The 26,939-nt window shown below is 38.2% G+C and overlaps 1 protein-coding gene across 3 annotated transcripts in view; it reads right to left on the minus strand.

The window, feature by feature from the left end:
• Window positions 1–26,939, minus strand: part of stard8 (StAR related lipid transfer domain containing 8) — a 76,319-nt gene that overhangs the window by 39,076 nt on the left and 10,304 nt on the right. For 2 of the 3 annotated variants that reach the window (XM_055199674.2, XM_055199673.2), the window contains one exon: window positions 2,851–2,922. In XM_055199674.2, the coding sequence (XP_055055649.2) occupies window positions 2,851–2,922 (72 nt within the window). Of the gene's footprint in view, window positions 1–2,850; window positions 2,923–21,452; window positions 21,729–26,939 lie in introns of those variants that run through there. The other variant, XM_055199675.2, reaches the window with a different exon arrangement.

The following is a 26,939-nucleotide window of genomic DNA, read 5'->3' on the forward strand; positions in this document are numbered from 1 at the left end:
CTAGGGTCTGCATATGGTGAGGTTTGTTCTCAAAGACAGCTTATCTAAAATTATATCCTATTATATTCCTATATAGGAAATATCCCAATGTATCACCTCGTTTTACAGAATTGAGATGTATCGCAACATTGCATCGCAACCCATGTATCGTATCACAAGACTCTTGACAATACACAGCCCTACTGTGAAGCCTCATTTAAAAAGATAAACAGCTCCATCTGCATTCAGGTGCAAGTTTAGTTTCGCCTGTGAAATTTGAGCAGGCTAATGTTAAAAATATTATGTCATCGTCTGGGTCGTAGGTACATCTGCTTAATAAAAAATGGCTTCAGTGACAGAATCCTGCAACTCCTGAACCTATACAAGCACCCTGTGCATTTCATAAAAATAAAACTTTTCAGGACCATGCATCAGCAAAGAAAGGCTTGTTTCCTAAAGCCAGCTTTAAAAGTACCCGGATGTAGTTTCTGAAGATTTTTTTCCAGATTCATAATGAAATTTCCACCTGTGTGTCATTTAAAACTTTTAAAGAGGACATTTTAAAATGTAAAAAAAATCTTTGGTGTCCTCAAGAGTATGTATGTGAAGCTTTAGCTCAAAATACCCTATTATAAGATGTTAAAATTGCAACTTAGTAGCTAGGTGTGAGCATGTTGGATAGTGCAGATTAAGGGCCGGTACATCCCTTTCTGACATCACAAGGGGAGGCAAATTTCAATGACCTATTTTTTCTACATGCTTGCAGAGAATGGTTTACCAAAACGAACTTACTGGGTTGATGTTTTCACATTTTCTAGGTTGATAGGAGCACCGGGGACCCAATTATAGCACTTAAACATGAAAAAAACTGAATTTTATTATATGTCCCCTTCGACGCTTTCTTTAAAAAAAATTTACCTCTCGTTGGCTCTCTACAATGAAAATGAATGAAGACAGGTGCTGTCAAGCTCTAAAGGGACAAAGATGGCTACACATTTTTTAGGTGTAATGTTAACAGCAGTTAGCTGTGGGACATGCAAGCCTAATAGATAATTGATGTCACTGATATCAAATCTCCAGTTGGCTACTGCAGTTATTACCAGAAAACAAGCAGCTACTGTATAGCTTCAGACTATATAAAATAAAGCACTAAAAGTGGTCCTTTTAATTATATGTTATGCCACTTTCAAGTGTGGCATCAGCCACCCCCGTTCACATCAATTACATAGAAAAATGATTCACCTCTTTTTGTCTCACGAAAGAAAGTCATGATTTGACAAACACTTTTGTCAATATTTCATGCAAGATCTTGTCTGTCTATATTTAAAAAATGGTTCCAGTTTCTGCAACCTGTAAACTGAAGGGGGTCGCACACGAGATGAGAAGCGCAGCGGCGCGCCGCGAAAAAAAAAACAACAATACTATTTTATATGAATGTACACACCGGCGGCGCCTGTCCACTGTGATTCAGGACGCTGATCAAATCCCTGTCAGGCCACAGAGCGCCACTCACATAGTTTAACATTAAATGATATCATATTTGTCCCAAATCGTTAGAGATTAATAGGGGTGGGCGCTATGACCAAAATCTTCTATCACGATAGGATTAATGTTATATCATGATAACGATATAATATTCGAAGCTTGTATATATATATATATATAATTTAAGGTAGAAAAGTGATTTAGTCAGACAGCCAGAGCAGTGAGAGATTTTCTCTTAATGCTGTTTGATAAACATGAGTAACAGACAGGAGCAAAATTAGGTAACTTCCCCTTTAAGACCAAAGTCCGGACCCTACTGCATGTTACACATGCGTTTTCTCTTTTATCTGTTCACTTTCTCTTAAGCCCTAAATGGTCGTGTTTATGAGGATACTTGCAAAGACGGGAATTTTGACGCATACATGTATTTAAGGCCAATAAAGCGTGAAAAATGCTCACGAGCTTAATGCGCAGCAGTTCGCGACTTGCGCACTCCTCACAGACAGAAAAAGCAACAGTTGCGCGACTTGCGTACTACTTACACACAGAAACAGCGCACGCATATCTGTTGTTTGTGTTTCAATGGCTTAAAATAACTTGTTTTAAAACTGCGGTGCTTAAATATGTGTGCAACGTTACATTTTCCGGACAACTTGCACAGGAGCGTGACGAGGATTGTAACCTCGATAGAGACGATAGTCCAAAATCTCTACCGGTTGACAAATTTCTACCAGTTAATCGTGTCTACCGGTTTATCGCCCACCCCTAGCGATTAACATTGGCTGCTAACGTATATTTTGCATTTTGAAGTAGATGCTATCTGACTAAGCTCGGGCTATTTAATGTGCACTTCCGGCGTACAATTTCTCAGAGTTGTCCTAAATGAAATGAGACGAGACGCAACGCGGCGCTTCTTGTTCAGTGTGCGACCCCCTGGAGTCTGCATAAGCTCTCCAGATTTGTTTATTTTTAGTGTGTGTAAAATTGTGCGAAAATGAAAACCAGCAGGACTAAAACAAGCTTCGAATATTATCTTCAACACCTGTGCTGTGGAAAACTCACTGGTGCAGGCTGCAGCATGGCTTTACACTCACAAACCAAAAGGGATTTGAACCAAAATCCATCTGGTCTCAAGTCTATTTCTCCCATCACTAAGCCTGAAACATAACAATAACATTTAAGCTGTCTGCAGTGGAGTGCTTCCATCCGTTCAGTCCTGAACAGCAACAGAGAGAGAAAGGGAGATGTAACATCCCTGTACTTTAAAAATAAAAAATGACGTGATAGGGACCCCAGAAAAAACAGGCACAAAATGTGCAGTGAAAGAAAGAGAGAAAAAAAGTGAGGAAATGGAGGGATCTGACTTTTGTGGAAGAATATGATTACCTTCATAGAACTGAGCATACTGAGGAAACCCTGCTGCTCTGAGCCAATCACAAGCCTCTTTGGCCTCCAGCTCTGTGAAAAGAGAGAGGGGGATTAAATGAAATTCATATGAAAATACATTTAACGCTTTCATTTCTGTAGATTTAAGAAAATTAAGGGCACAGTGTTAGGCTCTTTATTCCTCAAAGAAATTAATTGCACTGTTAATGATTACTAAGATTTGTATCGCTTGATTAAAAAAGAAACATTCAAAATAAATCAATTAAACTCGATTATTCCTATCGCCATGAATAAACCCTGCTCACAGTTATTTCGATAGGCTGCAATCTGTGGTCGCATAATCAGCTTGTTGAAAAATGTCGGAAGTGGAATATTTAGCTTGGCTTTTGCACTACGCAAGACAGAAATACTAGATTACGGCTAACACTTTGTAAAAGATACTCCTATTTATATGACTTAATTGCTAAAACAGAAATGTGTTACAATAGTGCAGAGGTTGTACAGTTATATACTGGTTGCTTACAAAAAGTTTCACCCCGTCCTTAAACCGAAAAAGGTTCTTGCACAGCAAACCACTTTGGTGATTAACCTTTCAGTCAAAGAAGAAAGTGTAGGCAGCTGCCTTTAAATGTGGCATCATGGAGTCCAATGACCCATTTGCAATGTTCCACATCGACATACAAATAGCACTTCTCATGTGAAGTACACGGGAGACTCACATTTCACAATCAAATTGAATAGATGCTTCGAACATGACAGTGTAATCTGGGATTGGATCACTGCCTCGGGCCAATACACGGCCTGCAAATAGGCGGCATAATTAAGATGCATAGCTTTTAGAATAGCCTTTTAGATCAGGAGCAAGCATGTCATACCTTAAAACGCTGCCTCTAATAGGCATTTCACTAGAGCGAATTTTCACATCGCAACAGTCTAAAAAAATTTAAGAAGCTTGCTAAAACACACACACAGAGACAACTGTACCATTCGCCTCACCTGTCACTTGTTAGTGCAGGACACTGCCTTCTGATTGACATTTCTATGTCACTATGGAAACCGGCAGCTAAAGTGATTGAAAGGCTTTACACTAAAAAAAAAACAAGAACAAATGGTGCTAAATATTACTAAACAATTGTAATTATAGGGAAACCATTTTTAGTGCTACAGAGCACCTATAGCACCTCTATAGAACCATAAGTGGTGCTAAAGCATGACTATAGCACCGCTTATGGTTCAACATATGGCACAATATGGTTCTTCACAGGTACTACACAGGTGATGTTTAGAACTAAAATGGTTCCCCTATGATTACAAGCCAGTAAACCACTTTTAGTGCCGTTTAGCACCATTTTGTAAAGTGTACAGCTGTTGCTTTGTCACCCCAGGCAGGAACAGCACAACATAAGCTAAATTCTACCTGAGCCTGATATTAAAGATTTACAGCTGCGAGGAGCACAATAAACACAACATTTCCAGCACTTTGATCATGTGATTCAGGATACGGGGTTGCATAGTACGACAAGAGTCTTAAGGATTGAGCCATATTCGGCCTACAAGGTTATATTTTGCATATTAAAGGAATAGTCCATTTTCCTAAAAGAAAAATCCAGACAATCCACTCACCACCATGTCATCCAAAATGTTGATGTCTTTCTTTGTTCAGTCCAGAAGAAATTATGTTTTTTGAGGAAAACATTGCAGGATTTTTCTCATTTTAATGGACTTTAATGGACACCAACACTCAACACTTAACTAAACACGTAACAGTTTTTTTTCAAAGAACTATAAACGATCCCAAACGAGGCATAAGGGTCTTATCTAGTGAACGATTGTCATTTTTGACAAGAAAAATAAAAATATGCACTTTTAAACTACAACTTCTCATATTCCTCCGGTCCTGAAAGCGTCAGCGTGACCTCACGCAATACGTCATGATGTCAAGAGGTCACAGAGGACGAACGCGAAACTCCGCCCCAGTGTTTACAAGTGTGTTGAAAGAGGACCGTTCCAACGTTGTTGTATGTTGAATGATACTAATTAATGTCTTTGTGTCAGTTTATTGTTTAAAATGGTCCGCAAATGTGCGTTTCATATATGTAACATGTGACCTCCCTACGTCACTACACATTTACGTTAGGTCGCGCTGGACCGGATCTAGATGAAAAGTTGTGGTTTAAAAGTGCATATTTTTTATTTTTCTAGGGAAAAATGACAATCGACATCAACATTTTGGATGACATGGTGGTGAGTAAATTATCTGGATTTTTCTTTTAAGAAAATGGACTAATCCTTTAAGTGTTAGTAGTTGCTTAAATTCAATTATGGGAAAAGTGTAGTTGACAACAGTACAATCTCAGGTCTCATTATGCTAGTAATTACCATGTAACTGCATCAACAACTTGTAAGTAAAAACCATGGCTGTAAAAACAATTGGTCCCTAATAGGGAACACTGGGGTTCGCAGGTAATTTGAGTTTTAGACCCCTTGGTGTAATCTTTAAATGAGATACTGTGATTCAAACAGATGTCTTGTGATGACTAACAATTACAAATTGCGTCAAAACATTTTCATCAGAATACGGTAGTGCGGGACATGATCCGATTCCGAATATGAGTGTTAAGGCTGTCACACACCGGATGAGAAGCGTAGCATTGTGTCACATCACGTTTTGTCTAGGATGCGAAAATAATCTGTGTGCGGTGTGGGACGCTTTTAGTGTTGACTGTTAACATGAGAAAATGCATCTTGTCATAGCATCTCATTCTGGCATCCTTCATTTCAACAAATCTGAGGAGTAATAAAACCATTCCATTATCTTACCGGCCATCTTATTATAAATACTATTTAAAGCTGTCAGATGATTCCTTGTGTGTTGGAATTGAAATAGATGAGATATATACCGAGAACAGACTGGAGATTCCCATCACTTTGTATTTCATTCATGCACTTCATTATTATTCCAGTAAAGATCTATAACATTAGATCTCTGGGGACACAAGAGAAACACCACACGTCAAATTTAATAGAAGGCACTGACTGCCACCTCTTTTATTTTGTTGATATCAGATTATCAGAACAAATTGTTGATTAATATCTACACCGCAACAGTAAACAAATTAAATATTCTTTTTATGTCAACAATTAGTAAGCAAGTATTCAGCTACAGGTTTTTACTAGCAAGTTTTAGGAATTGTAATGATCAATAATTCTCATTTGGTGAAAGAGTGCAACGCTTGTATAATTAAATATGACTTAAAATTGGGTGGTAAAACTTTAAGCTGGAGCCATTTTGGAAAAAAAATCTTACTGAAATTTTAAATATGCAAATAGAAGATTTAAATATTTATTTGATGACACTACAATGATTAAACTGTGAAGGGGTGCTTTGAATGGGAAAACCACCTTTGTGCAGTATGAATGACAATATGAAAAGAACATAAGCAAGTCACATTAGCATAAACATTCTGAACATGATCCTCGACCATTTAAACAACAAAGTTGAATGCGGCCCACCAATCATCTTTATCCAGCCAGCTGGTCTTTGTCTGATTTAAAATTAGTGTGGTTACTTTTACCTGTACATGACAAATGACGGCCGAAAAACTGAAAAGAGAGTTAGAAATGGGCGTAATGCGTGGGATGCCAACTCCGGGCACTTAATTATCGGATCCAATTTGAGCTTTGGAAGCATAAAAAAATGAACTTGTGCGACTAAACTGCATGACACGCTATAACCAGACGTGATGTATTTCAGTGTGTTCCAATCAAAACACTGTGTGCAAGGTGAAAATTATTAATAATTTTTTGTTTAACTTTATCAGTAACACTTGAATCCTTTAAAAATAATTGATTATTGATAAGTAAATTAATATGTATAAATAAGGAGATTAAAGGCTTTTGCCTTGACATGGATTTACAATTAAACTGAAATTTCATTACGACTGCCACTAGGGGGCGAACTCCGACAGTCGTGTCCGGATGTAGTGTACAATGGAAAGGTGGTTTAGCCTATATATCTTTAAAATATTAATAAAGAAAACATGATGTGCAATTTTAGCCATTAGGAGAAGACTGACTATATGTTAAAATGTAACAATTTATAAAAGAGAAACAGTTTAAGAGCTCTACATTACAGTTAGTGCTATACAAAAATACATGTGTTGATTATTTACACTGTGCATTTTTTTGTGCAATGTTCATAGTTGACCATTTAAATTTTGGTTCTTGCAATGTTAAACTGCAAATATAAAATATTAAAAAAAGAAAATGGAGTTTTCAGTAATTAAAAGGCAAAATACTGGAAACAAAAAGTGTGCATCTTCTTTTAAAATACATGATTGTATTGTAAGAGTAGTTGAGGACCCCTGAACTAGACATTCAGATCTGTAAGCAGGCTGATTGGCCAACGACAATAAAAATCAAGCTCATGTTTTTGAGAAACTCTAATTTAAAAGCAAGCTTATATTTCACACTGCAGCACAATTGAACTGTAATTTGCCTGTCTATGTGTCATATACCAACAATTCTCCCATTTCACTGATATATGAAACATTTATAGGAAATTATTTTTGTTATCTTGTCAAAAGCTGAGCTACAAAACAGATTCAGAAATTTTGAAGATGACACAAAAAATATCTGCACCAAAATAACAATTGGGCTAAAGTTGCAATATTTATGCTTTCCTGGCACTTATTATTATGATCTGTTTTCATAGAAAAGAGGTTCCTGAAACAAATGTAATAAGAATCGTCAGGTCTTTCTGTGTCTAAAGTGAACACAGAGACGATCAAAGTCTATTTTTGCGCAGAAAAAAGTGCAGTGTCAAAAAAATTATTAATTTTTTATGTTATAAATAAAAGTTTCTGAATTATATATTGAAGGTTTAGATTTAAATCAGTCATTGCAGCAATAATCAAAAATTATACATTTTTATTATTTTGAATACTTTGACGCTCTAAATCTTAAAATTAGATTACATAACTTTAAACAGGGTTTTAAAGGCAGGATCACAAATAAGAAAAAAAAAACAATGACTTGAATTTTAATGTCTGTGAGCCAAATCAAAAACACTTTGAGACAGCTTGCAAGCTTTGTCAGAACAGAGTCTTTGTATTTGTAAGTAGACTGAATTTGTACGGCTGTCAAAGTAAGCTGGACTGTGATACTCTGCCCTATTTGACAGCCATGCACTGTATGGTGAAAGCACTTCAAGACAAACTCTTGACACGCTGAATCAAATGAGTGTTTTCAAATCCACAGGATGCATCTTAAATGCACAAATGTCACTCTCACAAATCTCATGTTAGAACAACAGACTTCAGGGCTGATTTATTTAAAGGGATGGTTCACCTATGAAGGTGAAACGGATAATTTGCCTGAGGCTATAGATTGTAGGTTATAAGTGTTAAAAAAAGTTTAGTTTCTTGCATAAACTGATCGTTTAACTTCATTAAAATCTCAATAAAGTGTCAGGAGCCTGTACCATGTTTTTAGTTTGAGACAATATCGGTTTATACATTACATACATACGGTATATACATGGCTGCAGAAGGTGCAATGGTATTACGCACACTGACCGAAAATAGTCCCCTTGGTTAGTTTTAATAGCAGAGGACTATTTTTGGCCGCTGCATAATATCATTGCGCCTCCTGCAGCCATGTTACAGCAGCAAAGTTGATTATTACGCCAGAATAAGAGTGTGGTTCCTAGCCATATCTGCCTGGAAGATCAAACTTTTAATTTTCTGTCGGTCTTAGTGCACGATGTAACTGCAGAAGAGTCAGGTTTTAAATAGAAAAAATATCGCAATTCTTTGGTTGTTTTTTGGCGTGATGCTAATGGTCTAATCAAATTCAATGGATTATGCTAAGCTATGCTAAAAATTGTACCACCAGACCCAGAGATCAGCAGAATGGATTCCAAAATGGTAAAAATCAAATGTTTAACTCTAGGGGATCTGGAAAATTAGCATATTTTCAAATAAAGTACAACCAACCGGCGCATCATACAACAAAACTGAACTGAAATTAACAAAGCGGGGTTATGACTCAATGATTAGCGACAGCCAGCCAATCACAAACTGGAGAGCATGTACCACAATCTGTGTACTAAAAAAACCTGAATTTCAGTAAAAAAGACCTCTCAGGAGACTTAAATCAGCCAAGAGAGATTTACGTTGTGACCTGTTCTGTCACTAACATGGATGTGCAATTCATGCAGTTCCACATCGCTTTTTATCCAAGCAAGACTGTTGACTGCAAATATGCAAATAAAAATGTTAACCTAGGGTTTGGGAATGCAGTGTGAAATGTCAGATTATAAATACCCAGGGTTATGCCTTAACCCCTGGTTAAGTATTAACAGTATGAAATGTGAAACAAATAACCCAAGGCTCCGTTAACCTGGGGTTTAGAATAACTATTTACAGATGTGTTCGAATTTTAAAGACACAGCACAATGCTTCTTCATTGTAAAATATATAACTTCTGCTACGGTTACGCCTGGTTTCCACACTATAAGACTTTTCAACCCTTGAAAATGGAGACTTTCGGAAATGCTGCAGACAACTGTGTATCTTCCCATTCGTCAAGCCTCTTTCATATGACCATTATGCTACCGGAAGATGACAATGACCAGCCTTAATGACAATGTAAACAATAACATGAGTTATTCATCTTTCAATACTCATCTTTTCTGAAATGCCAGTACAGACCAGGATAACCTTAATTTTAAAACAGTGTTAAAACCAATGAGCAGTATTGTAAACAGCCTTATTTTATGGCTAAGCTGCTAAGTGATCTGAAAAAAATTCCCTAATAAAGGTTAACATATCGTCGCTGTCCTACCGAAAGCTTGTATGTCCAAATTCACTCTTTTTCAAGAAACAGAATAAAGACTATGGAAAATATGGAGATACAAGATTTTGGAAGGACAGTGACGATATACATTTACATAGTACCACTCCTCTTAAAGGAATAGTCTACCCTTTTGCCATATTAAACTATGTTATTACCTCAACCTAGACGAATTAATACATACCTATCTTTTTTCAATGCGTGCACTGTACAGCGCGTTGTGAATGTGTTAGCATGTGTTAGTGTTACCAAAAAAAAGTTTTATTTTGTGGCACCATACTTACTGGTATAACTCCTCATGTAACATTCTTTAAATAGGGAAAACACGGAAGTTTGCTTCCCTGTTTGGTACCATAGGAATGAATGGGTCTAGGCTAATGCTAACACATTCACGACGCACTGTACAGTGCACGCATTGAAAAAAGATAGATATGTATTAATTCATCTAAGTTGAGGTAATAACATAGTTTAATATGGCAAAAGGGTAGACTATTCCTTTAAGGACAAAATCAAAACTGACAAATGTGACTGAAGAAATCAAAACAGTCCCTGTGACTGATTCAAGCATTGTAAAATGCATATACAGCAAGTATTCAAACCCCTCTCACATTTCTGTCTAAATATGATAAAAAAAACTGTATTTCCTTAAAGAAAATAAAAATACATCACGATTTCATAAGCACTTTAAAGATGTGGGTGTGCTTTACTGCTTTTACCATCACGGCATAATGATAAAGGTAAAAAATGCTTTTAAATATTTGCCAATCAAATTATGAAAAAATCTATTAAAAATGAATTTGTAAATGTATAGTGCTGAATATCCGATAAAAGTTTTCATTCTGAAAGCATCAGGACAAGGCAAAACCATACTTTTGTCCAGCAGAACTCAAAAATCTCAAATCTGAGATTTAAAATCCATAGATCTGTACATCAGGCACATATTCATGCAGATATGAACATAAATGGTCACGTACACACACTTTTCATTCCTATGATCAGATCAGCTTCCTCGGCTTCCTGTCTCCATGCTTGGCCCCTTCAACATTCCAGAACTCCCAGCAGTGCTGTGGGATTTCCCGCCCAGACGCCCACATTTCTACAGCCTATATCACACACTTCAAACCATCAAAAACATTTAAATACTGCTTACTGTCAACAACTAGATTACAAAGTGAGAGTATGAATTCTACACCATTACTGTCTCACATTTGTCATCAATGCTTCTGCTACTATTATTAGAAGAACTAGGAAACAGAGGAAACTTTACATTATTGTTTGAAAAAAGAGGGTTCAAACTGGGATAGAACATGAAGAGTTTCCTGTAGCTGTTTCTCATCTCAGAAAAGGTGGAAATCCCCAAACTTAAAATGTTGCTTTTTTCCTCTCTTTCTTCAATACACCTCCCCCTCTTTTCCTTTTCCCAACCTCTACTTCTTCTCTGGTCAATAAACAGGAAGTTTAAAGGGTTCTGGTATTAAAATGGAAATATGAGGTGATGCTGCGGGAGAAGGTCCTGATGTGGGGCATGCATTCAGACACCATAACAATTGCCAGTTATATTGGATCTAGCGGTGGGATGTATGAACAATATCAAAGTCCTTTTCAAACACAGTAACTTTTTCAATATAATAGATTTTCTTGTCACAATATTCAACATCCCATTGCCCAGCAAATGACATTAAAAACCATATTAATTCTGATCCGACTGTTCTGACTGAGACACACAAACTGTGCTGTGGCAGAAGAAAGGTTGTGCAACACTGATATAGATTGCTGCTAACACAGATATACAACTTAGAAAGTATAGTTAAACTATACTGTTTGCCGTATTACATCATAGGGCATGCACATTATACCCAACCAAATCATGCCAAAGCGCGATTGCCCCACCACCCCACAAGCTTGCACTCACACTGTACTTTCTTGATCCGAACCCAAGCACGATTCAACATTAGGATGCAACTGTTTGAAAGACAACAGGGAGCAAAGCGCTCTTCAACACTGGAGCGCACCATAATGTTAGGTTTGGGGCTTCTATTTTGAGTCGTTTGGCACACAATGACACACAGCCCTCTTACTATGAGTCTCATATTGCTTAGTCTATCCATTGCTTATGCTGCTCAGAGGTTAACATAAAAATGCTGTGCGCATCAGAAAGTTTTTACGAAAGCAGATGAAGATAAATGATTGTCACGTAACTGATCCGCACCCAAGCCCATCTCTGCAAGCGGGCCATTAACCAAACTGCGGCCATGCATGGTAAGGAGCAATCACACTAGTCAAAAGAACCAGGCTTTGGGGGTCAAATGCTCTCTTTTTGGTTTGGATAGTGTGAGTGTGCTATCCAATGGTAGTATTTACCATCATGCCACCCAGCTTTAGTTTAAACCTTCTATAATTATTTCCGCTATAAGAAATTTGCCAAAAGGATGATAAGAGATCAGTGTTTATGATGTTCATTCACGCATGGGCACAGAGATTGTCAGACTGTTTCCTTACCAGAACAGCAAAAAAATTTATACAGTATGCTGTCATCATCATTTTCTGCTTAAAAACCCTTATGGGTTTTATTTCAACAATTTCTAAATGCAATAAATCATTTCCAGTACATTGCCACATTACCACCTACCCCTACTTTAAATGTACACTTGACTTCTAGTACTTAATACTTCTAGTACATATAGCAAACTTATTGCATGTAGACAATACCATACTAAAAAGAGTACATTCATGTAACTCTACATTCATGATCCATGTCCAACACTTCTTAAACTGCCTCTGCACAGCTCTGCATGAAGTCGAACATGCCTACTGACTTAGTTGACAACATTCACTGGTCTGCAGGACAGTTCTGCAATGTGCCACGACTTGAAAAGGACCCTAAACATTTCACAACCTCATCAGATACAGTATTTAAAGGTTAGTCAAGGAATAGTACAAAAATATGTGCAGTTTTCAAAGTTAGTGGCAAGCAGGGTCCGAAAGATCAATTGCCACCCAAGTTCCAAACCAGACCTTTCATGACTGTCGTGATTTTAACGAATTGTGAAAATGTATGAAACATGTCGATTACAGCATTACACATTTTGATTTGCTCACATTGCATCAAATATTTCCTAATACGCATTTTTGTAGCGTTGAGCATTTCAACCAATCACAGACGTGTCTGTTGTCTGCTTAGGAATGTAGTAGCCACTCAGATGCGTTTTAATGAATCGCAGAGGCAGTTGGCTAAACACTTTGCGACCTTGAAGTTGACAGTTTCGGTGATCATTCTTTGATCACTTTCTGTATACAATTTATTCCCATTTTAAATACCCCTTTTGTATATCATGATACTACACTTAACTTACTAATGCTTAAAACCGCATCTATAAACACATATGGCCTGCAAATGTATTCTATTATTCTGTTATTTGACATTAATAATCATAATTAAAATATAAAGGGCAATAATCAACAATGATTTTTTTTATTATACTGTATCAAGTGCTTATATTATATTTATAACATCTTATGCTCTTCTGAGCCATCTCAGTCTAAAGACACTTCTTTATGCATTAAAGGTAGGGTAACAAATTTGACCCTGACACATTTTTAGTTATGCTAGTTAAAAGTCTCCTCACATCCTGATAGCAATCACTATATCAAGTTGTTTAAATGTATTTGTAGAAATTTATGTCATCTGTGAAAGGCATAGGACCAAAAAATGTTCAACCAATCATAGATTTCGGTCCGAACGGACGTTTCCTTTTTTTTCCCTCATACGTAAGCGTAATTTGAATGCCCACCGCGCAAGCTAGTCCACGCAGACACCATACGTCATCGGCACGTTCACGTGCGCTCACCGCCTGTCTGTAAAAAGCGAGAACAGCAAACTTTTCTGCTGAATTGACAACCTGTACAGGAGTCACAACCGAACGTGTGCTTAAACTAATTCTGATGTAAACCAGTTGTTTATGTTGGTTATTTTGGAAGTGTTATTCACTTTGTACTACAAAGTTTTCTCACTGGTGAATGAGACATGAGATGAGACCGTCTGATCTGTGCGTGTTCATGTGTTTTGAAAGAGGCGTGACTTTGGATGGCGAATTGATTCGAGGGTGGGATCGGGATTTCATTGCTAGGCGGCTACCGTTAGCATTTTTCAAAATGTGTTACCCTACCTTTAAAATGACATTTTTTTATTCTTCGTTTTTTATAACACATTTTTTATAAATTAAAATGACCTTATAACATTATGCAATTGTTGCACAGATATATACATGGTAGTGCCAGCTGCATTTCTTGACACACAGGATTGAATTTGCAGTTGGTTTGGTTGGTCCAGCACTGGGAAGTGACAGAAGCTGTATGTATTTGTTAAGCTCTAAGCTGTTCCCAATAACCAAGCATTATGCCACAAAATAAATATACATCGCTTTAATAGACTCCGTGATCAGTATTGATCTGCTTATAGTGATCTGTGATCGGCCCCAAAAATACTGATCGGAGCACCCTTAACAAAGGTGCACTAATAACTAATTCATTATGCCTACCTAAGGTTTTATTAAACAACCTAACTTAAAGCCCTCCTAACCTAAAAAATGCACTTTTAAATGTGCTTCTATTACAAAATGAATCGTCAGTGTGTATGCAGAAACTTCCTGTTAACATACAAATCCATCTATTTTTCTTTGTGTAATCTCCTTTAAACCGCAACAGTCACACAAAACAGGCTGTTGGGGATCCCCTATCAATGTGATGTCACATTGATTACGCCCCAACCATAACCGCTCACAGACTCCGCCTTATGAGCACCTCGTTCACTGGCTAAAATAAAGACACAGCCTACGCTTGACAACATCTTGACAACCAAAAGACACGTTTGCCACAGATGAGCTAAATAAAGCTCTTCCAGGAACATTGATAGAGGGACCGTATCATTTAATTTGCATCAACATTCCTCTCACAGCTGTTTCAACAGCCCCCTTTGAGGTTTCACAGCACTCATAAGGGTGATGAAATACTTTAAAGTGTCTCTGAGTGTTGATATACGACCAGTTTATAATTTAGCTCTGTCCCTTTACACAAATAGGCTATATTCAAAAAATAGTATAAGCCCCAAAAAAACAACATACTTGAGCTTGAAAGAATCTTCTGTTTTCCTAAACCGAAAGCAGTCAGTGACCTTCATGTTTAAACATTGAGTATACATACTTAAATTGGATTCAGACATTTCATGTACTATGCACACACTGAGATCGATAAAAATAAACACACAAACATTCAACCCTGTGCGTGTAGTCTTTTACTAGTATTGACGTTTCACAGACTCATGTGGTTTTATAAAAGTAGTCACAATCGACTTCACGCATCTCACAATATGGACTACAAAGACATCGATGACCTTCAAATCTATATCTGTCAATGCAGCAGCAATGGAAGAACATACAAAGTACTTACAAAGAAAATTGTGCAATTTTTAAAGCGTAACTAAACCCTTGGTCAGAGCCTGACTCCACCCACTGGCAATATTTGAAAAATGCAAGAAAAGTGGGCAGATCCCAAGGAGATAGAGGGGACAAACTAAGTGTGTGGTGAGATCGTAACAAGGGCGTGGTGATCTTGAACCTTGTTACGTCACAAGTCATTTTTTGGACCCACCATCCAATAGGAAAATTCAACTGCAGTAGCCACCGTTCAACCTGAAGAGGGCAGCACTCAGATGTTTTTACACCATATATTGTAGTATTAAAACACTTTATATCCAAATGTCAAAAAACTTACTAAAATCAATGAACAGCACTAATAAAGCCCCATTCGTACAGATAATTAACTAAAAAAAGTTGGTTTAGGGTTTAGTTACGCTTTAAGGTTTCACTTTCACCTGATAATAACTTTTTGAAATTATACAGTTTGGTCTCCATTTTTATTGTTTTACTGTTATTTTTATGAAATGTCCTGAAAGTCCTTTTGTGACAATTTGGACAACCACTGTAAGTTTTGCTAGGTTTCATTAGGTTGTGCATAAAAAACCTTCAAAGAAACCAGCAAAAAAATATTTAGAGCCTCTTTATTTATTTTTATTTCCCTTCAATTTCACTGTCTCTCGAGGGTCTGTCTGTTTGCTCCCTTTTTTTGTCCTAAGCAAATTCTTAGAAAGCACTGCATATGTATGGGTTTATAAACCCTAATGCAAATGCAAATTCTATGGATTGTGTCAACACGACATTTCAGTATTCAAACGCATGACAACAGTAGGTGATGTCACACCTGTCAATTGCTGCAGCTAAACTCTCACAGCTCCTACTTGTGACTCTACGACACTTTGCTTTCAGGAATCAATTAAACAAGTCCATCTGTCATTTCTAAACACTTTCCTGTCATGCTCGGCATTTAAAATTAATTAACTCTGAAAGCATATCAACATAATTCTTGCCAAAATAAAAGCATGAATAAGGAGGAAAGGTATGCAAATGTAATAAACTGAATTAGGATGCTTCATCTTGTAAAAGTGTGTGATGTGTATTTTTTTTAAGGATTGCTGTAGAAAGCATATAATCATGCATGTTGTCAGATGTTTGTCAGCAAAATCATCAAAAAGATTTACATTCAACAAACCCACAGTAAACCTTCCCGAGATGTGCTTCTGCTTTATTATGCTTTCAGCTTTGGGCTAAAAAAACAGTCACCGTGGACAACAGCCCTATTTTAGTGTTTCCCAAAAATGTTATTCTTAATGTGCACGTGACTTTTCACTTTCACGCAAATCTCATCATCAAAAACGTGCCCATACTATATGCTTACCACCAGATTTTTCAAACCCTGCATACATTGTTTGCTTAGGTTGCGTATGCGCCTACAGGACCATAAAGTATGTAGCCCAAGAGATGCATTACATTTTGTCGCAATGCACATGCGTTAAACATCAGTGCACACGTACTATATTTTGCAGGGCTGTGCATTCAATTGTGCGCATACGTTAGTGTACACGCAAAAATAGACTATACGCCGGGATTTAAAATTTCATGTCAGGGGATCAATCCCATACTAAGCACATATTGATGAAATATATCGTATACTGCACTCATTGTAAGTCACTTAAAGTATTTTCAAAATGCATGAATGCAAATGTATCACATTTAGAGCACTTACACAAAATATTAAGTATTTAAACACCCACAATAACCTCATGAAAGTTGTCATTCAAATGTCTTTCACTTTCCCTAAATCCCCCTCTGCCTATATATAGCATAGTACCAGCACGCCATGCATTCTGCAGGCATTTGTTGTAGTGCTATTGCCACGGGCTAGTAGATAACAACTAAATGTTTATACAGTCGCAGAATTATAACAGAATTTTACAGTCGTTTAAAAACCTTCTGATGGGTACACAACCTGGATTAGTGCAAATAAATAACTTTAATAACTAAAAGTTGAAATGAAGGCTACATGATTAATAAGAAACCCACCCACTCGCACAATCTCAGCCCCAAACCGAACACAGAGCGTCGCTGAGCGGGTGCGAATGATTTGTAGTAAGCTTGGATAATCCCTGCCGCACGAACAAAACAAACCAGAATTAGACGGCGAGGCATTCAAAACCTAAAGCAGTCTACCAGAATGTCTGATGAGCAGTGGAAACGTATTAAAGCTCAATTTGATTGCTCTTTAAAAACCTGTAATGTTAACAAGTGCAGTTTCACTTAAATGGGCATCACAAATATGTGCTATCTGTACAGTACGCGTGTGTAGCTGTGTTCAGGGGTGACCTTTGGTAAATTAAATTTAGTGTGAACCTGCTGTTTGCTGGTAGGAGTCTTACTTCATACTCTGCATATGTGTGTGTGTGTGTGTGTGTGTGTGTGTGTGTGTGCGCGCGTGTGTGTGTGTCTTGCTCGAAGGTGACCACTTGCTGCTTGAACTTCTTACCCCATGAGCAGCAGATGGTTTTAAATGATCGAATTTGTGTTTGTGTGTCTCATAGAATCAATGAGAGCCGAACAGAATGAGCAAGAGAAAAAATACGAGAAGAAAGACCACTGAGCAATGAATAGCGATCAAAGTGAGAATAAGAAATATTGAAACCATACACATACTTTGGGAAAGTGTTTTCTGTCGACTGCACAAAAATCAATAACTTCAAAGCGAGAAAACACGTTGAAACCAAGACAATATTCATGCAAATGACATTAACGACATCATCTACCCTGATTCAAAACTTCAGCTCAGTTCATGAATATCTTAATAAGGTGAGGCCTAGTAGTCCTTGCTGAAAGGCAGGTAAGTGGGCTAGAGGTCTTCACGGGTCCACTTATGGTGCTTTTCCATTGCATAGTACCCCACGGTTTGGTTTAGTTTGGGTCGGGTCAGCTTACTTTTGGGAGCTTTTCCACTGGGTGCAGTACGTAGTACCCAATCCTCTTTTTTTAGTATCACCTCGGTTGGGGTTCCAAGCGACCCGAGCTGATACGAAACATGAGGTGAAAACACTGTAGATCACTGATTGGTCTGAGAGAATCGTCATCAGCATCATCGCTATAATGTAAAATATTAGCTGTAGCTTAGTGCTAGCTTGCGCTGTCTTGAGCAAACATGTTGTTATCTGTGCTCTGCTATAAGTTTCCAAACATCCTTTTCGCGATGAAAAACATCCACAGGTTGAGAATCCGGGACACCATAACAGTTTTTTCCAGACTTGCAGTTTGTGGCGGCACATTCGCGACATATATGCTTAAATGCAACTTCAGTGAGACTCAGCAGACCGCCGTCGCTGACGCCACGGGTCGGTGTTTATACAGAAACTGTCATGTGAGACAGAGGTAGTGATAAATGCGATGCAAACGTCTATTTGTGGTGGCCAATTCTAATTTTGTGGCGGACTGAGAAATAAATAAATGTATGGGAATGAACAACAACGCTCTCACTTGTATGATGTCACAGCAGGCAGCGCAAATATAACGACACGCCTATAATCCCTCTCACTGCGAAGTGATACTAAACTCGATGGAAAAGCTAACCAGGCCAAAGTGAGATGAGCTGACCCCACCCAAACTAAACCAAACCGTGGGGTAAACCGCTTGGGTTCGGGTCCAAAAGTTTCACGTGTGCCTCGGACACGGGGCGGGAATAATAATAGCAGCATGGGGTCTCGGGTAATTTAAAATGAATGCGTTTTTGCTGAATGGACCCAAGAAGACCCAAACTCTCTCGCCTGTATGCGCCAATGCCCTTTTCAAACCTCTCATCTGTTTGCCAAGAGCGCTTGCGACATTGTGTGGCTGGCGGTAGGTTAATTTTCGTAGAGACAGACATGTCAGTCAATTTAAATGTACATTTTAGCAGTTACCTTGGTGTCGTCGTCAGATAACAAAGTAAAAAATATGGAGCAGCTCGCCAAATTGGTTGCGAGGCCACCGGAGAATCTTTCTAGCCATCAAAAATGTGTGTACAGTCAGTCCATGGCCAAGCTAAGCAGAAGCTTGATCTTAAAGGACAAGTTTGTTATTTAACACTTAAAGCCCTGTTTTCAGATTGTTTATGATGAAATAGAATGGTTTTGACTGAAATTTTGACATATGATGTTGGCTCGAGCTGGCTTGTTGTACCACCTCCCACCTCTACAATGGGTGTATAGGTGCACTGGAACAATCCTTCCTAAAATGCATTAAACTTTCGTTTACAAAGACGTGAAACTCACCGATTGGTCAGGGGTGTTCACTGATATGCTCACACAAAAATCGCTGCAAAAGATGCTTTCCAACAGGTTTTATCATAGTTTTTGACCAACTCCATTGACTTGTATTAGATGTGCTGCAAGGTACGGTATTACTCCGCGCCGGGAATGTTGTTTGTATCCTTGCAATTGTCAAAGGTGGATTATCGCCAACAACTGGGCTGGAGTGTCTATTATTCAAGCTCTCAATGGAACAATATACGGGTGTGAGGCGTTTGGAAAAATAGGTCCACAAGTTTACAACGAATGGTAACACCTGTTGGAAAGCATCTTTTGCAGCGATTTTTGTGTGAGAATATCAGTGAACACCCCTGACCACTTGGTGAGTTTCACGTCTTTGTAAACGAAAGTTCAATGCATTTCAGGAAGGACCGTTCCAGTGCACCTATACACTCATTGTAGAGGTGGGAGGTGATACAACAAACACCCAAAAATTCTCGAGCCAGCATCATATGTCCAAATTTCAGTCAAAACCGTTCTATTTCATCATAAACAATCTGAAAACAGGGCTTTAAGTGTAAAATACCGAACTTGTCCTTTAAAGTCAAAAGAAATAGCTCCCTATACCCTTAAATAGTGCCCTATTTGAGGGGACACCCATTTGTAGTGGACATTATTGAGTGAATTAATTTAATCCCATAATGCACCGAAATAATGAGCGTACAACCGATGTACACTCCACGGCTAGCTGCTCCCTCTTCATGGTGGCACGTGCCAAATGAACTCCTGCGTCTCGACACAAGATGGCACCTGTAGCACTTTCTCCACTTAGTGTTCAAATTCACTTATTCAAGAGGACTATTTTAACAAACTAATGAGGGGCTATTTCCGACACAGCCTAAATTTTACAAATTTAAAAATTTCTATACGTAGGTGGATTATGTGCTCCTCGGTTCGAATGGTTGCTCCGCCTCTGCGTTTGAGCATATTTCTGATCATTCTATAACGCCTTTGTATTTCTGATGAGAACGAAAGGTCATGGTACATTTCTCCAAAGTCACGGCATGTTTCTGCACATTTGTAAGAACTCTGTGTGTGCGATTTCAAAAGTCTCTATGTTTCTAACGATTTAGCATTTTCGAAGAGTCTCTCTCTCTGTGCATTTCTAAGGTCTCTGTGTTCTTCAGAAGAGCCTCAATATTTTTCAGAATTTTTTTTCCTGAAGGGTCTCTCTGTTACTCAAGCCTTTACAGTGTATTTCACTGTTTCATAAGAATAAAAGTGTATTTGTGAACAGGCTGTTGACTGGATGAATCTCTAAAGATACCCACAGAACATGTCTGGTTATTCTCAACAGGAACATACCAAGAGTCTTATGTTTCTGATCAAACATCACATTGTGCGCAAGCCAAAAACATGAATTATTTACAGATATAAGGTTATCACTTTCCCCATCCATCTCACATGAAGTTTAGGGTGTGTTTGGATGTAGAAATTAGGGTGGTGGAAGTCGTACTAAGGAAAACACTTTAGATAGAAGCATCTGTATGAATAAATAGCATCTGAGAAGTGTACTGTAGTGTATGTGGAAGGAAATGTTTTCTGTGCTCGGTGTGTGTGCGTGTGTTTGGCTGAATACAACTCATTGTTCTTAGCGATTCTTTGGCTTCAACCCACAATCCCACAATCCACCTCCTTTTACCTCAATTACATTTCTCCTTTACTTCGTTTACCAATCTTTCTTTTTGCTTCCAATGTCTTACGCATCACCCAAACAAACAAACAAATGTATGATGATTAACATTCCTCACTGACTGCCATCAGTTTCAGGGTTCAAAGGTCAAATTCTCACTAAACTTGTGCATTTTATACAGTGGGGTTTTTTCCGTACCAGTTCGGTACATCAGCTCTAATCCATACACACACACACACACACACAGACCTGACATACTTCATCTCTCTAGTCAACCCTCTATGGTCAACATCTACTATCACCCAGCCAGTGACATAACTCTAGCCTGTTGCCAACTACAAGACATTTAGTATGTAGATCACAGTCATGCGCATGATGGATCAAGTTAAAACTTACCACGACCCTTTCGATGCTTCGGAGACAACCTCTCCATTCTAATCACTTAAACTCCAGAGGTCCAACATTACGACGTTTCAACGTTCAGGAAACGCTCAAAATCACTCCAAAAGCCATTAACACACCTAAAGTCTGTTAAGAGACCAAAACAAGTTGATACGTTCCCGAAAGGTTCAACCAGAAAAGCATTTTTTTATCCAAACAGGGCCTTTCTAAACAATCACGTTTAGCCAAATCACTCCTGAATAGTGAAGTAGGATCTAATGTACTCCGTTGGCGTTATCCTGAGGGGGAGGGCGTGGGGGGTTTGGCCCTTCCTGCCACCCCCCCCCCCACACCCGCTACACCATCTGGTTTTCTGAGACCAAATGTTCTACCCTTCTAAACTCCTCCTTCACGTACCACACTGCAGTCTGTGCGTGTTTGTGTGCCCCAACATGTTAAACATGCTCCAGCGCAGTAATCAACAAAGGCCTGTCATTAGCCTTATTAGAGTTGTGCGCGATTACACCCTGGGGAAGTGTTGGGTGCATCATAAAGTTATTAAAGTTGGTGAGGAAGAACATACCAACCAGCCAAAACCCCACCTGCACCACTAAAATAATGTGTGTATGTGTGTTACTGTGCTGAACAATTCAACTATGGATTGGTTTGACATGATGCTGTAAATAACACAAATTCTGCACATTTCTTCGCAAAAAAAGAAAGGGTTACATTAAAGGAATTGAAAGCTCTATTATTATGTACTGATGTGAAGCCAGGAATCAGATTTTGGTCTGTTCACACAAAGCTATTACATGGATTCAGACTTGCATGAACTACTTTAACATATCTGACATCTAAATGTGTTAAGATGTGTGATTTAAATATTGCGTTTACATTTTTTCATTAAATTATTTACTATTAAATTATTATTTATTTTTAAGTTCTATGTCTTATCTATGTCCTATCTATGTCTTATCTATGTCTTATCTATGTCTTATCTATGTCTTATCTATGTCTTATCTATGTCTTATCTATGTCTTATCTATGTCTTATCTATGTCTTATCTATGTCTTATCTATGTCTTATCTATGTCTTATCTATGTCTTATCTATGTCTTATCTATGTCTTACCTATGTCTTACCTATGTCTTACCTATGTCTTACCTATGTCTTACCTATGTCTTACCTATGTCTTACCTATGTCTCATAGATATATACACTAGATGTCGCCTTGGGGTTCTAAGCATGGGTCAAAACCGCCGCCATCTTGAAACAGGGGTCTTGTCATAGTACGTGGCTGGGTAATGCTACTTTCTCCGCCTGTACTTCAAATTCATGGGCGATGCCGAACTTTTGTGCTGCGTATGGATGTTTGGGCTGCTAGCACTATGCATTATAGTTAGAAAAAGTAGATTTTCATAATATCAAAACTTTAATTTTTTTCTGGACTCAATGCTAAATACATGTCTGACTGTTAAAACGAACTAAAAGAAAACCAAGAAAATCGCATTCATGGCGATTTATGGTGATTTTATTTCTGTTACACCATTGCCTACAATGACGCTGATGCGGTGTTCCCCTGTTTCAAGATGGCGCCTCTGTTTGACGCATTCGGTCCAATGAACTGCCGTAGCCAAGGCGACATCTAGTGTAAATATCTATGTCTTCTCTCGGTCTTCTCCCTATATTTATCTATCTATATGTCTTCTCTAGGTCTTCTCTCGGTCATCTCTCGGTCATCTCTCGGTCATCTCTCGGTCATCTCTCGGTCATCTCTCGGTCATCTCTCGGTCATCTCTCGGTCTTCTCTCGGTCATCTCTCGGTCTTCTCTCGGTCTTCTCTCGGTCTTCTCTCGGTCTTCTCTCGGTCTTCTCTCGGTCTTCTCTTTATCTCTATCTATATCTCTATATCTCCTCTCGGTTTTCTCTGTATATTTATCTATCTCTATATCTCTAGGTCTTCTCTAGGTCTTCTCTCGCGGTCTTCTCTCGCGGTCTTCTCTCGCGGTCTTCTCTCGCGGTCTTCTCTCGCGGTCTTCTCTCGCGGTCTTCTCTCGCGGTCTTCTCTCGCGGTCTTCTCTCGCGGTCTTCTCTCGCGGTCTTCTCCCGGCCTTCTATCTATATATATCAATCTCTATATTTCTATATCTCTAGGTCTTCTCTCTGTCTTCTCTCTATATCTATCCATCTCTATATCTGTCCATCTCTATATCTGTCCATCTCTATATCTATCCATCTCTATATCTATCCATCTCTATATCTATCCATCTCTATATCTATCCATCTCTATATCTATCCATCTCTATATCTTTATATGTCTAGGTCTTCTCTCTGTCTTCTCTCTATATCCATCCATCTCTATATCCATCCATCTCTATATCCATCCATCTCTATATCCATCCATCTCTATATCTTTATATGTCTAGGTCTTCTCTGTCTTCTCTCTATATCTATCCATCTCTATATCTATCCATCTCTATATCTATCCATCTCTATATCTATCCATCTCTATCCATCTCCCTGTATCTATCCATCTCTATATCTCCATTTAGCTCTCTCTATATCTATCCATTGATCCATGTATCTATCCATCTCTATATCTATCCATCTCTATATCTATCCATCTCTATATCTATCCATCTCTATATCTATCCATCTCTATATCTATCCATCTCTATATCTCTATCTTTATCTCTCTATCTATCTCTACATCCAGCTATCTATATATCTATATCTATCACTATATCTATCTCTATCCCTATATCCATCCATGTAGACAGACAGATAGACAGAGAGATAAATGGACAGTCTTTATTGGCCAAATGCAGTGTGTCCTGCTGGATAACACTCGCTCATGTCTGACTGGATCAAAACTCAGACGATCTATATACTAGTCATTTCCCGTTCCTCTGGATTCACTGTAATTCCTTGGGTCCTATGAGAGTGAGGTGAGAGGAAAGGAGTGGTGAAGAACAGACAGTTCAGGAAACATGGGATCGGACAGGAAATCACAAAGGAAAATGTCACTGCACCAAAAGGGTGTGGCTTTGTCATATACGCATCACTTCCTTTTTCGAAGGGTCTCTTTGATGTCTATCAGACACCAGACAAACAAAATGCAAGCAAATGTACACAAACACAATAAGACACAGGCAGAGAGTGAAACAGATAAAGAGAGCGAAACAGATAAAGAGAGCAAGACAGACAGATAATCTAATCAAGAAAAAAAGGAAATGAACGACAGTGACCTCATGTTTTCAAAGACCGATGGACACTAAAAATACTCAGAAGCCAATCACAAAACGCTAAAGGCAACATCAGCTCACAAACTGTGACAAACTGAGCAGAACACAGCCTTCACATCTCTCTCTCTCTCTCTCTTTCACACACATACACTATCACATTTAAAACATATGCACATCTATAAATACACAAACATTACCACCTCATGCACAAACATACCTCCACACACAGCATTTCCACTTCAAACACACAAACACAGCATGACTACCTAACAGACACACACACAAACTAGCAAACGGATGGAAATTTACATCGAAATCAAAAGCTTCAAACACTTCAGAAAACCATCTGTAGCGTGCATTTTAAGGCAGTAGGTTTAAACTGTTACAAACCCAAAATATGGACTGTGGCAAAATGTGTAAATCTGGCTGTCATGATTATTTATTATACTTTGAAAAATACGGCCAAGCAAACACCGCATTCTATCAAATCTTCCACATACACACAGACATTCCCTTTAATCTGTAATGCATATCAAAAGTTGGTTTTGAAGTCCACCTGAAATTAAAATTGACCCAATTTATTCAGCAGAAAATGCACATTTTTCTAGATCCAATCAATTTGCAAAAGACACACCATCTATTTTTCCAATAAAATATTCATTTCCACATGCAAACACGTCACCATATTTAAGTAAAGATGTTCAAAATGTTGAAAGGAAAAGCAGGTTGGAAGGAAACTTATTGCATAATTTATTTACATCTAACGGTTAGTTCCTAAACCATTCGAAATATCAGCGTTAGGTTGACATTACATTTAAATAAGCTTCACCTAGAGTTTTACATTTCTAGGATATATGTATATATGTCCATGTATGTAAGGTACCTTGTTAGTAAGCAATTACATTGTAGATGTTTATGACTCTACAAGCGCAGAAAAAAAACATAAGATGAAGAATTTAAAACACTTCTCTTCGATATCTTGATGAAAACACATCAAAACATTCCAAAAATGTAGATCTTCTAACAGTAAGAGAAAAAGACCCAAAGCACAGATTGCTCTGCTCTGTAGCCGTGTTAAAATTTCAATTAGCCCTGCGTTTGTCTGTGCCCCGTCGCGACTAATCGTTTGCAGAATAAAAGTTTTTGATTACATAATTAATGTGGGTGTACTGTGTAATAATTATGTATATATAAACACACACACATGCATGTATAATTTTAGGGAAAAAGATCTACAGGACATACATTAATTGCTTTGTAATTACATAAAACCAGTGCTTTAAGTGGGCTGGAACGCCCCGGTACAGTACCGCCACTTCCAAAAATAGCTCTTGAGCGTACCACCACCTCTCCATGCGCCCAGAACGTGCTTGTAGCGTACCGGAACGCTCATTTGCACATCTGTTTAAAAATCAGAGGTTTAATTTAATAATTTGGCTGCGCTGCGGCTTGTCAGAGTGCCCTTAATGTACGCTTCCTAATTCGTCCCACCGAGAGCAGAGACTACATTACCCATACACCCTTGCGTTTACAAGTTAAAAGCGCATGCGTCGGTCAGTCAGTGTCAACGTGCTCTGGAGAGGTGTGTGTTTGTGTGTGAAACGCGCAACCATAGCTGCTCGGTTAAAATGAAAATACAATGAACACTTAATATGCCCTCCTTGTTTTAGACTCTGAGTAGTAAAAGAACAAGGTCAGTCATCCCACCAAGCCAGAATGATAGCTGCAGGTCAGACGCAAGCCTTTTGTAGGTACGTGATAATCTCCGCTGTCGCGGCTGTCAGTTTGGTTCCCCTCGACGCAACTTCGGATTTCCTCAGGCGATGTGCAGAAAACATTCTTGAAATTGTAATATACATTTAGTTTCATTGCTAAACTACAAGTGAACGAAATCTCAATGAATTTGAACGACGTGCACAGTAGTTTTACCACCCGCAAAATGGAAAACAATGGGACAAAATAAATGACTTTCGAGTTTCAAATGGCCAGTATTTTGTTATTCTTGAACCCATAGACATGGTCTTGGTGTCATTTTAACGTTTTTTTTTTTCAAGCTCTTTCTATCTGAACAACTAGTTTTAGCATTTAACCATGCTGAAAATTTTACTCACATATCTACCTTTTGCACATTTTATCTATGTTCAAAAGCTCTACAGTAGCACATTTTATTTATGTTCAGTAGCTATTTCTAGCTCAAGCAAATCCACAAACTTAAGGATTTATTATTTTTTACAAGGTCGTCTGTTGACTGCTGAATA

The sequence above is a fragment of the Misgurnus anguillicaudatus genome, chromosome 22 (assembly GCF_027580225.2).
Source record: "Misgurnus anguillicaudatus chromosome 22, ASM2758022v2, whole genome shotgun sequence".
Classification (NCBI taxonomy): Eukaryota; Metazoa; Chordata; class Actinopteri; order Cypriniformes; family Cobitidae; genus Misgurnus; species Misgurnus anguillicaudatus.